We start from the raw sequence: 13,106 nt of genomic DNA, 5'->3' as shown, positions 1-13,106 counted from the left end.
ATTATTAGCATGTCATTATTCTTTACATGAAAATTGCTGCCTTTCTCTTTTAGAAATGATCCTGAAACCTTAAATTGTAACTTGAAATGATTTTATAGTTGTTTGATATTTTAATGTAATGTAATGTAATCCGGAAGTAAAGTCGAATTAAAGTATTTAATTGTAATGAAAAATAATAAAACAACAAACCTTTAACTGTTAATTGTTTCTTTACATGAAAGTATATAGATACATTTATCTTTCTAGGACTTTTAGAAAGAGGTTACATCAAGTTCTTGATCATAAAGGTGCGGTCACATTTATCCTTGCTTGCTGAAATTCACAGGCGAAATCCAGATTTTTCCCAAAATAATACATTATAGTATGAAGTACAATTACTTAAAGGTGCCATGTGTAAAAATTGAGATAAAAATATCCAAAAAATGAGCTACACGCATCAAAAGAATGAGAAGAAATAAGGGCAATGATGTCATTAAAAAAATGTCAAGTTATAGTGCTGCAGAGATATCAACCTTAATTAGCATTAGCATTACTAGCCACGGCCCGACAGGTGTCGTAATACCAGTTTCGGCCATGGGAGGCGGTATGCGGGGCACATAACCACCAGCCAACCTGCAATACACGACACGAATAACTCGCACGGCTTGTGGGCGTACTTGAACCTGATGTCTATCGTGTGGAAAGTATAGCCCACTACTTCATTTCAATTCATTGAAGAGAGCGGAAGGATGGCTGAAGCCTTTGGCAAGAGACCCCTACAACCACGCGCTCTAAAGCACAAATCAGATCAGATAAGAAAAGGACCGCTCGTCACGGTCCGGGCTCGAAAGCGCGGGGGACGGCGAGCGAACTGCAGCGCATAGCCCTGTTTTACAACGTTCAGCACCCATTCTGACACGCCCGGGATCGCTTCCCATGCTTTCGCACGCATAGCTAGGGGCAGAATGGTCTCCGTGTTCTGACCGCCGCACTGCGCGGGCTCGAGAAACTGAAACGGAGGTATCAACACGGCGCGCGCGCCCTCGTTGTCTGAAGAGTGCTGCTCGCTGACGACAGCAGCCGCTGTTTCACATTCAATGACTCGGTCGCTAAGGACGGAGAACAATTTGTGGCGCGAACAGGTCATTTGTAGCCTACTGTATCTTTCAACAGTGTTCGTGTTTTTTTTACTATAGTAGAGATGATCGGTTCACGTGCGCTGTCTGATGTTTACTGCATCACTCGACATGGAGAGGTTGGGTAAAGTAATAATTACAAGAGCTTCACGGTTATCAGATACAAGCATTCAACTGCCCTGTAGTATATATAAATATAGGTTATTTGTGTTTGCGCACGTGATATCAGGAAGCAATGTAATAACGTTACCTGTAATACACACATGATGGCAATGCGCAAATCGTGTGTGTGTGTGTGTCACAAATCATTATTGTTTCTTCAACTTATTAAAATATCTTACTTTACTGCAACTATCTGTTTCTGCTTCTTTATCATATTTATAGTGTGTGATTTATAAAATACCATATCCTACATCACATATTTTGATATGTGAGGTATACTGCCCCCATATGGTATGGAATGTGGAGTATGACTTGATTTTTTTTGCCAGACAATTACACATGGCACCTTTAAGTACTTTACACCCCTGTTTGTTCCTCTCTCGGTATGTGATGATAAGACCCTCCCTGAAGCTACCCGCAGCTCCTTGTATCTTTCATCTCCTACCCCAAGCGTTACAAAATCCCTTGCTTTTCTCATCTTTCACCTCAGATAGACCTGAATGAGTTAAGCTGGGATGCATGGAATCGATATTATTGATCTGTGATCAATCACATGCCTGCTCTGCATAAGAAAGTGAAACCTGAGAGCCTGACAGCGCAGACGGGGTCCAACCCTGATCCTGACTGACTGCATGTGAAATGGAGACAGCGTTACCTTCAGTAGGGATGAAGTTCAGAGGTCCCGGTTCCTCTGGGAAGACCGCACAGACCAACCGCAGGAGCCAAAAGAGCCAGATGAAAGGTTTGGCCACAGTCGTCATGGTAGTGGACCTCCGGCACTATGAAAAGAACATGCAGAAAAGAGTCAGGTGAGGTGGCAATCTAGCAAGATTTCTAGTTACATTCACTTTGTGAACAAAACTACCATTCTAATAGACTCTAAAGCATCTCTATCATCACCACAGAGATTAAGATCAGCAATTAAGTCATCCACCAATAGAATTCGTGTCAGTCAGCCCTAATGGTCCATTCGATGTGGTGTGTCACAGAACTGTCATCAAAGACACGGGACCCAGGACTGAACTGCCTGGACGTCTAACAAAAGGGCTTCACACTGAGCCAGAAATGGGGAGGGGGTCAAAGCATGTGTGAGTGAGAGGCTCTGTTTAAAAACCTAGAGCTGCCCTGCTGTCTACTGCCTACATAGTCAGAATCTTAACCGAAATGGACATAGAAATGACTGATTTGAAAAGCTCTACATAGGAAGTATCCTTAGGGATTTTTAAAAAGTCTGTTGTGAAAGAGTTATAAGCCTTGAACCAAATCAACTAGCTACGAGGTGAATCATCACATTACTAACTTTGATTTGAAGAAAAAAAGTATTTGAAAATTGAATACAAAAAAAAAAAAAAAAAAAAAGGTAAAAGACTGGGCACTTAGCTTTAAAAAGGGACAGAACTAGAATGCCATGAAACATTGTGAATGACAATCCAATTAAAAAGGACAAATAAATATAAAACTATAAACGCTAAAGTGTTCTTTTAGCATGAAAACAACCTTGTAGCTCACAGTAGTTTTGTTTTTAAATGTTTATAAATTATTGTTCAAAATCAGTTCTCATATGGAGGCAATGAATGGGATTTTTAACTTCTGGAACCTGACTGTTGCACACTAATGAGTTTAGTGTTACCACATGTTGTTAAGCTAACAATGACGTACCGTAATCTGATGATCATAAAAATATACAGTAGACACAAATAATTCAACTATAATCCTATTTTTCATTCAGCGCAGAGAAGTGTCAAAAAATGAATTAATAAAATCTACATTACTTCACTTTGACCGTCATTTCTTCACCTGCTAGAGTGCATTCTGGTATTGCGATGCCACATTTACATTTATGCATTTGGCAGACGTTTTTATCTACTGCATTGAAAGCATATATATTTTTTAAATCAGTTCAACTTAGATTTTGGCCAGAACAAACTTATTATTTTAAGGCTCACATATAATACACTGTAGGTAGTCTTTTTTATTTATTTATTACAAAGCGTTTGTGTGTCTGCATATGTGTGCACTTGAAAAAATAAACCACAAGTAGAGATGGACTTTTAAATTGGATCCCTTAAAATATGATATTTTTTCAGATCTTCTGCCCTCTTGAAAAAAGATGGCAGAAATAGAGAAGATGTGATGGAAACACAAATGTCACTCAAATTAAAGTGCAATACAATCTATGTGGAAAATTACCTTTGCACTTCAGAGAGGCACAGAGAAGCTCTAGAGAACTGTCACAATAGTATTTTCTGTAATAGTCTAACGTAATGGTACTGTCTGAAAAAGGGATTTCAATGGACAGATGATACATGTATGATTGTGTGTACCGTTTACTGGTTTAAAAGACAGACAGCAACGGTATTTTAATAGCTAAAAAAACATACGTAAGATTGATGTATCTAGTCAATACTAGACAATTAAATTGTCCACCAAGAAAAATGTCGTCAAATTCTCATGTTGTTCCAATGCCTTTCCTTCTTCTGTGAAACACAAGAGAGGGGATTTATAAAGAATGTTTTCACTGTTTTTGTCCACACAAAAAAAAGTCTCAAATGATGTCCACCTCATCATTGGAAACCATTGACTTTCACTGTTTGGTGGTGGTGGTGGGGGTCTTCTTTTGTGTTTCATCGAAGAAAGAGATTCATTGACTGAAACGACATGAGGCTGAACAAATAATGAGAGAATTTTCATTTTTGGGGTAAAATAGCCCCTTTACACTTCAATAATTATATTTTTGGCTTGATTAAGTCAGAAGGAACAGATTCAAATTGAAGAGTTCAAGAGAATTGAACAACTTCACAGAACATAACAGAAAACCATGTTGAACAGAACATAAAAGGCCCAATAAATGGAAAAATCTGAATTTATGAAAAGACACAGCATGCTTTTCATACCTAATGAATGTACTATTCAATGAACTGTTGTATTTGAACAAAATAATGGCTGGAAAACCTGGGAAATTACAAGTCCAGTTGTCATATGTTTCTGATATATTTTCCACAGTGGTCAGTGGTTTCAATAGCATGAAACTCAATATAAGAATGAATAAGTCCTCGCCTTGAGTGTTAACAAGCTGAGAACATTTGCTATGAAACTATAGTGGAAATGCTGTTTGTTACAGTCACAGTGCAAACATAAACAAATCAGTGTCAGTTGAGCTTTTCGCCACCGCAGCGCTAAGACGACACGCACATGTATTAATATCTGACAGCCTCGATTTCTTTATTCAAAAAAAACCTTCTCATTTTCCTGTGGCTAAGCACCAATTGAGTTACACAATGCAAAACAGCCAGCTCTCATTTGTCAAAGTGTGGCCTTGCTGTCCAAAACGCACACATGTACATGTACACGCACAACTACATCCATTGTGGGTCTATTTCTATAGTGAAACGACTTGTGACGTTTTATCAGGGCTAACTATCTTTCCAGGACATTTCTAGAATTCCTCCTATTGAAGTCTGAACAAGGCCGCCCCACACACTAATAGTTCAACACCCAATGCAGCAAATTACGCTCAACAATAGGCTTACATGAAGGAGAAGAAAAAGAGAAAATGAAAAGAGGCCAATTGGGGAATGAAGGCAGACAGAACAGGATAGCTAAAACTAGAAGACGCTGCCATAAGTCGGTATCAGTGATTCTATTGTCTTGCTACAATTAATCATTTACGAGCATGCGCCAGGCCTCACGCATTTAATTAGCATAATTCGAAACTCTGAGCTATAGAGTTTCAGGGGACATCAAGCTAAACAGATGCGGAGGGGGTGAAGTAATTACAAGCTTGGATATAACTTACACCATCCCACTTTTAATTATGGCAAATGTTTTGTGACAGAGTTAATTTCAATTTCAATAGCAATCTCTACAATTAGGAATTTTATGTGAAGGCGAAAGATTTCCCCATACTGATTTTGCCATTTTACCACAGGTTCAAGTCGGTCATGCAAATTCTCAGTGCTGGACCACAGAAAGCTGCCTGGTTTAAAAATGACTTTTGTGTGAACTATACTTCACACATCACACCTTTGACCCTTACCCATTCAATTTGCGTTGCGCTGTATGTGTTTTGACTCATTAAAAAGAACTGACTCATAAGATTCATTAGTTCAGGAATCAGACTGCACTGGCTGCGCTGTATGTGTTTGATTCACTAAAAAAGAATTGACTCATAAGAGTCATTAGTTCGGGATTGAGATCCGGTCGCAATTATGTGTTTGATTCTTTGTTTATGAGTCAGACTACAATGATTGTGTATGTTTTGCGCAAAAATCGTTATCAAAACCAAATGGCCTGGAAAGATTGCCATTGTTAAGCCAGCAGGTAGTCCAGATCCAAACACATGCCATTAGCTGAGTCAATTGACCCTTCAAAGAGCTCAATCAAACAGAGCAATGTTCAAAAACCCACAGCACCAGTGTTTACTCTCTTAGGAAAACCGACATATATATATTAAAAAAACCTAACTTTTAGTAATTAGTAATTAGACTTTAACACTGAAAAAAATATACACATCTCTTTTAATTAATATTTGGCTCAACCAACAACAATAGTATTCACATGCCTCTATAGAGCTTCCCCTGTCAATGTAATTACTAACGTTTGAGAAGGTAATTATCTGAATGGGGTCATTAAAATACCGTGAGAGGAGCACGGATGGGGCGGCATTATCTCTGACCGACCATTGAGAAGCTGTTACTCAAGATAACAAATCACTTAGCTAATCAATAATAGCTCGGTATAGCGTAGGCTGCTTAATGAACTCTGATCTACTGCCAATAGTCTGAGGAATGATTGGTCAATTGAGACCAGAGAAAAAAAAACAGAAAAAAAAAACAGTGGACGTGACAACTCAAAGCTGGAGATCCTGAGTAGAATGAATAACTGCCTACCGGAAAGCAGGTCTCCATGCTAATGTCAAGCTGCATCCTGGGAATTTCAAGGATGTTAAACCTAGTTAAAATTCAAATGTTTTGTGTATGCAGAAGATTATTATGAGCCCTATTCTCTGCCTTTAGTAGGCATAATGTTCTGATGATATGTATTCTGGGTAAAAGAAGAAAGGCACTGATTTCATTAGGGACCCCTGAGGGATTTGAACACGATAAATCATCTAAGGATTTCAGAGCAAACTTCATTTATGTGTGTCCCAGATAAAATACTGATAATGAGTGTAGAGAATGGCATTAATGAGAAAAGTGATCAGCAATAAAGGGCTGAATTAACGCATACATTATCAGACCCAAACGATCAGAGAGAACAGAAATTAAACCACTATCTGACAATTGCTTCTAATTTGTGAATTTGAAGGTAAAGAATGTCTTGATACATTTAAACAGCTACAGCAGATCATAATCTATAATGGATCGATTCACTTACATAAGGCCTCTACAGAGAGCATATTTTCATGTTCCAAGCAACAGAACTTTTGTTATGGGAGACTGCTTCACGGACTGGCCTTGACCTCTCATGAAACTCACAGTGACCTCATTTTATCAGATTTGCCTTAAAGGCTCCAGGATGCAAACCATGTTGATCCACAAAAGTCATACATTTTTGGGATCTCAATTAAGTTTTCGGTAATAATAATCAGCCATTTTGCTATCATTTTGCTGCCAGTTTATCACAAATTATTTATGATGTGAACTTCCAAATGCCAAGGCATGTGTATTTATATAGCACATTTCATTCAAAACAGAAATTCAAAGTGCTTTGAATAAAAATGATTTAAAAAAAATCTAAATACTCATAACAGATTATAAAACTTAGCAATAAAAATAGCAATAAAACTTAGAAAAAAACATCATCTCTCATCATTTATTTATCCTCATGTTGTTCCAAACTTGTATGACTTACTTTCTTCAGCAGAACAAGTAATTTAAGCAATTTTGAAACATATCGGGTTTGTCGTCCACATAATGAAAGTCAATGCGGTCCAATGTTGCTTTTGGTCCAATGTTGTTTTGGACTTTACAAATTTGAATTGTATGGACAAAAACAGTTGACACACTCCTTAAAATCTTATTTTGTGTTTATACAGTTATACAGGTTTTGAAAAACACGATGTTGAGTAAATTACCATTTTCATTTATGGGTGAACTATCCCTTTAAGTAGAATGTAGCAAAGTACAAAAGAGAGAAAAAAATAGAAGTAAGGTGGGGAAAAAGCCATTTGGAAGTAGTATCGGAAGATGAAATCTGAATATGCAGAAAGAGGCCAAAAAAATGTCTGGAATGCTTTCAAAAGCAGTGAAACCGGAAGAACCCGGAGCCAAGATGAGGCTGATTCCTTTCCTGAACATACCCTAAAATCCTGCTCTAGTGACCCGAGACTGCTAACCTCCGTCTCTGACCCCTGGGGGAATGGGCCAAGCCAACCAAAACCATATCAGAGCCCGGCAGCCTCGGTCTGGACTGCCATTTATTATTTACTGCCCTCTGTTTCTGGATAGCATGACGTCCAATTCACTTTCCCATTCTGCCACAACCGTTTTAATAGGTTGTTTTCCAGACACAGTCAAAGCCCCGAAGCCATTTATCAGGGCAGTTTAAAGCAGCCCGGTGACTCCAGCACTGTTTTTTTTGCATGAAGGAAGAAACATGAAATTAAATATCTACTTAATGGTCTGTGCACGTCAAAGAGCTAGTCTCACATTATAAAGATGCACGGCATCATTCCATAAGTCCTGACAGGCAAGAGAGATGCGCCAGCTCCACATGGATTTGACCATGGAGCAGTAATCCTGATTCTGAATTGATGAAGTGTGGCGTCAGGTTGAACCAGCAGAGCACCACCTTCTCATGCAGAGACACCCCAAGCTATTTTTCACTCGCTGCAGACACGAAAAACACCCAGACAAATACAGCAATCTACAAAAAAGGGATGAATCAGGCTGTTGCTTCACTGTTGCGCACAAACATCAGGAAAAGGGGAGAACCGTAGACAGATGCTGCTTAACAGCTTTGGCAAAAACATAGGAGAGCTAAATGAACAAACGTGCAAAGCTAACAGCAGGGGAAATTGGCTTTTCTCTAGGTCAGGCAGCTTTCCAAGAAGGTGGAATCATCTTTCACCATTAAAACCACAGGTTTCATCTGAGCTCCATTCACTTACAGGACTGTTGGTTAATCAGTACTAACAAGTGATGCAAAATGCAGCATACAGTTGTGGTTGACCAGGTTAGTTCTCGATACCCCAACAGTATCAAACTACACCACTTATCTGTATTTTTTATGAGGTGTATCATGCGAAAGTCCAATTTTTTAAATGTTTTTGAAAGAAGTCTCTATTGCTCAACACAACTGCATTTATTTAATTAAAAAAAAAACGTTATAAAAAAATGTAAAAAAATGTAAAATAACTTTTATATTTTAAAAATATAATTTTTGTATTCTCTCTTTCTAATTTATGCGTTATGGTGTTGAGTTATTTTTTCATTTTTCTATTTGTTTTATGTGATGCAGTGGCTGTATTTTTGAGCCCAAGACAAATTTCCCTCTTGGGACAATAAAGTATACCTTAACCGAACTACAATGAAGAGAGACTGATGCATTCTACATTTCAAAAAGGGGTCCATATGACTTGTGAACTATATTCCTTGCATTTTCTTTTATTTGATTCTTTAGAAATCTAATTCTAATATGCTGATTTGGTGCTCAAACATTTCTCATTATTATCAAATTTGTAATCAATGTCTTTGCTGCTTAATATGTTTGTGGAAAGCATGATTCAATTATTTAAAGAATCCTGAAAAAAAATTAAGTTAAAAAGACTTTAGTAACATTATAAATGTCTTTACTGTAAATTCAATGCATCCTTGCTGAATAAAAGTATTAATTCATTAAAAAAATAAATCTTACTGACCATAAACTTTAAAATCAAACACTGAAGATGCTATATAAATTGATGAAAGATGAACGATCCAAAACCAGGGACTAACTATTATATGTGAGTTCTTACATCTTACAAAGGATTGTGACTCTATTCAAGAACATTTCAGTCTAGTACTGAATATAGGGAGTCGACGGGTCCTGTGTTTTAATTCATCTCAAGGACAGTACTAAAAGACTTTAAAATAGAGCTTTTAATGGGCAAACATCATCATAAACACATCAGAGGCAGTAGAGCAGACTGTGGCGAGGTTGACCCACTCTCACCCGGCCGAAGGCTTCATGCGCTGTAAATCAACTAACGGACGAAATGGAAACAACTCTACGTCGTTAAAAGAAGGAAAAAAGACTGCTGAAAGATTAAAGCTACCCCATCCATCATATACACCGCCGTAAAAACGAGCGAAGCAAAAACAGGGAGGCGATAATCCACTGCACAGTCATAAATAAAATGAAAAAGTTCAGGCTAATGACTAAAAAGACTTGCAAGGATCACAAAGGTTTCCCGGAGTTGACAAGCTTTTGAGATTCCCACGAGGCTATGTATTACCTAACAAAAATACCCTGCAGAATCTTAATATCTCAACTGTGCTCATCACAAGCTGCCAGGCTTTTTTTGTTTTTTTTTACTTATTGTAATTATTTTGAAGGAGTCGAAAGAGGAGGAGAATCAGGGATGAAAGAGAGGCGGGAAGATTACTTGGAGGAATAGGAACGGAGAAAGAGAGATAGGCAGAAGTGTGCATGAGTGTATGTGTGTCACGCTCGTCATGCAAAATTAACGTCTTTAGGGATGATGCGCACTGCAGTAGAGCGGAACTACGGAGCTCATACGAATAGAAATACATAGAAAAACAATAAACACCTCCCTTCATAGCATATGGTTCAGCAGAGCATCTTATAAATAACACTCCTTTGGGAATTAAGTTTCAGTTTGTTGCCTCACGTTAACTTTACTGATACATATATTGCTATAGTTGAAGAGAAACCCCACTAAAACTGCCAGGAAACATCATATTTCACCTCGAAATAAAATGGAAAAATATCATATTTTAGATAATTAATATGAATTCACTATTAATTGATTTTTTTACATTTTTTTATATGTATTTTATGACAATTACACACATTTTACCCACTCTTTATAAGTCAGTAGCTACTGTAATGCAAAAAATCACTCAATGCTGTGCAAATAATTATTGCATTATTTGAATTGTATAATGTGCATACAGTACATTGTAGTAGCATTTGTTGTAATGCATTTCATTCTGATTTTTAAATAAGTATGCTTTCCTACTACATAGCAATCGAAAATCAATACATCAAATGAGCTGACGTCTGAATGTGCAGTTTTCATGAAACACTGGGTGAACAATGTCCGGATGTTCTATTCTACTGCAATCAAGCAGCAGTGTATAATTTGCTATCCCATAATGCAACGGTAGCTGAGGATCTGCCAGATTCGAAAACTGAAAAGTAAAAATGGTGGAATACAATGGACTGAGAAACCCTTCGAGTGATATACAATTACCAAGAAAGTACTTCAATAGGTCAAGAAGTTCTCCATCATATTCAATACATAATATGAACGTTTTCTGGATGCTGACAGTATGTCAGACACAAAGATTTGTGTTACTTGTGCATTAAAGCAATACGAATTTGGAAGAAAATGTCATGGAAAAACTCACAAATCAAAAACATTGTAATGGTCTTAAAACTGGCTTAATTTTCTTTAAGCAAAACCTCTTTTTTTTCTTCTAATTTGGGGGTGAAATATGACATGGAGGTTTTTCCGTCAGACTCGCTCATAAAGCAGCAGTCAGTGAGAGAGTTAGTGTGTGAAGAGCTTGTTTAAATTCCAGATGCAGCATATTGATGAGTATGAAAGCGCACATATCTCTCCGTTTCTCAGTACTAACACTGCTTCAGGCAGTCTTTACAGCCAACACACCGATCTGTGGACACATATTTATTCAGTTCATCATGCGTCCATCTGCTCTTCCTCTCTCTCTTTCTCTTTCCCTCGCGGCTTGTTTGTCGGTACCCCTCCTTCCCCCCCATCTCAATCTCCTCCTTCCCACCAGTCTCCCCCATTGCCCAAATTCTTTTCACAAAATGAGCCACCTGCTCACCCACTTTAGTGAGATAAATTTCCGACCCAATCCAAAGAGCCATACAGGTGTGTGTGCGTGTGCATAGGTACGTGGGGGGGGGGGGGGGGGGGACTCTCTCGTTTTCAGAAAGAATTTATGTCAGTTCTCCATCAATGAACAATGATACATGGCATAGCAAGGACAACATTCACAATGCATGCCAATCAAAACCCATTCTGAGCCTGCTAATTGTTGAGTATACAAGGTGGCAGCACACACAGAGACACACATGCACACGTTGCGACTATCTGCATGTTGCAGGCTGTGCTCCAAGCAGGAGCTGACGAGAGAGAGAGAGAGAGAGAGAGAGAGAGAGAGAGAGAGAGAGAGAGAGAGAGAGAGAGAGAGAGAGCAAGGAGAGAGAGGAGAGAGGACTTATTATTATGCTTGCCAGCCAGGGTTGGGAATCAGACCTGAGCATTACCAACCAGTCCAACTACACATCTCATTCTCTTACTTTCTTTTCTCTTCTCATTTTCTCACATGTCGGGTTGGTTTTCTCTTCAATTTCCATCCATGCAATGCTGACAAGACCAGCTTAAGTTGTGCTTGGATGTTGGGCCCTGCTTTGCAATGCTGATGCTTTCCAGCAGGCTTCTTAAAGTTTAAAATGAAAATCCTGTCATTCCCTCACCCTCATGTTGTTCCAAACCTGTGTGATTCTTTTATTCCCTGGACAGAAAAAAATAAAATACACTGGTCCATGAAACTACAATGACGAGAGACTGATGCATTCTAGATTTAAAAAAGGATGCAAAAAGCATGATAAAAGGGGTCCATGTGACTTGTGAACTATATTCCTTTTATGCTTTTAATTCCTTGTAATTCCATTGAATGTATTTGTGTGAGGAACAGATATAGGGAAATAAGGATTCTGGACAGTAGTTAATTCTAGAGTTTGTCTAAATAAAAAATGTAGCAAAAATTAGGGGTGTAACAAGATATTGTGTTACAATATATCGCAATACAAAAAAGCAACAATATGTATCGTGGATAGTGACAATATGTATTGCGTATAGTTCACCCAAAATAAAAATGACTGTGTGAGGAAAAAAATTAAGTTTACAAAGTTTTAGCATCAGTACTACATTAAACTACTATATAATGTTGAATATAATGTATAATATCCAATGGGGGAATATTTGTGGGTCCTGAAAATGGCAAATATCTTATGTTACCAGTAAAAAGTGGCCTAAGCATGTTAGTCTAAAATCATTCTGTATTTTCAGCTTCAGAATCATGAATGTTTTTATTCTGGTGTTTATATTTTTTATTAACAGATGAACTAAGCCTTTATCTAGGTGAACCAGAAAGAACACCATTAACCGGCAAAAAAATCATGCTGTAGCAACATGGAAAATCATGCTGGTCTTTCCGCAGAGTATGCATTCGTCGCAAACGCCTCTACATCACTGTGTCTTTCTCTCTGCCATCTCAATGTGGCTTATTTATGACAGGGTGGAGGCTGCACATTGTCGTTTTAGCTGAACATGGAAAAACTTCCTCCTCTCTTTCTCTCCCCATCAGTGTCCTCTCTCACGACTCCTTATCAGACCTCAGACAGCCTGTCTGTGCGGCGCTCTGTTTATGGAAACACTGTAGAGAGGGATTTCTGCGGAGGGTGCGCGTGCAGCATCCTGAAAGCATATCAAATGTAAAGGGTGTATGTGCATGTGTTCTCATGCGTATACGCACTTTGAGAACACACGTTTGTGAGTTGTTTTGGATTGATCCGTACCGGCCTTTCTTTTGAATCAGATGGGTGAGGGGGGGGGGGGGGGGGGAGCAA

General features: G+C 38.3%; 1 protein-coding gene across 7 annotated transcripts in view; it reads right to left on the bottom strand.

Moving 5' to 3' along the window:
- Positions 1-13,106, bottom strand: part of sema6bb (sema domain, transmembrane domain (TM), and cytoplasmic domain, (semaphorin) 6Bb) — a 129,411-nt gene that overhangs the window by 57,325 nt on the left and 58,980 nt on the right. For all 7 annotated transcript variants that reach the window (XM_079637286.1, XM_079637282.1, XM_079637288.1 and 4 more), the window contains one exon: positions 1,933-2,056. In XM_079637286.1, coding sequence (XP_079493412.1) covers positions 1,933-2,038 — 106 coding nt within the window. In that variant the 5' untranslated portion in view covers positions 2,039-2,056. The remainder of the gene's footprint in view (positions 1-1,932; positions 2,057-13,106) is intronic.

The sequence above is a fragment of the Phoxinus phoxinus genome, assembly GCF_949152265.1.
Source record: "Phoxinus phoxinus genome assembly, chromosome: 15".
In the NCBI taxonomy this organism is placed as follows: Eukaryota; Metazoa; Chordata; class Actinopteri; order Cypriniformes; family Leuciscidae; genus Phoxinus; species Phoxinus phoxinus.
This window is presented reverse-complemented; position numbering and strand designations above follow the sequence as displayed.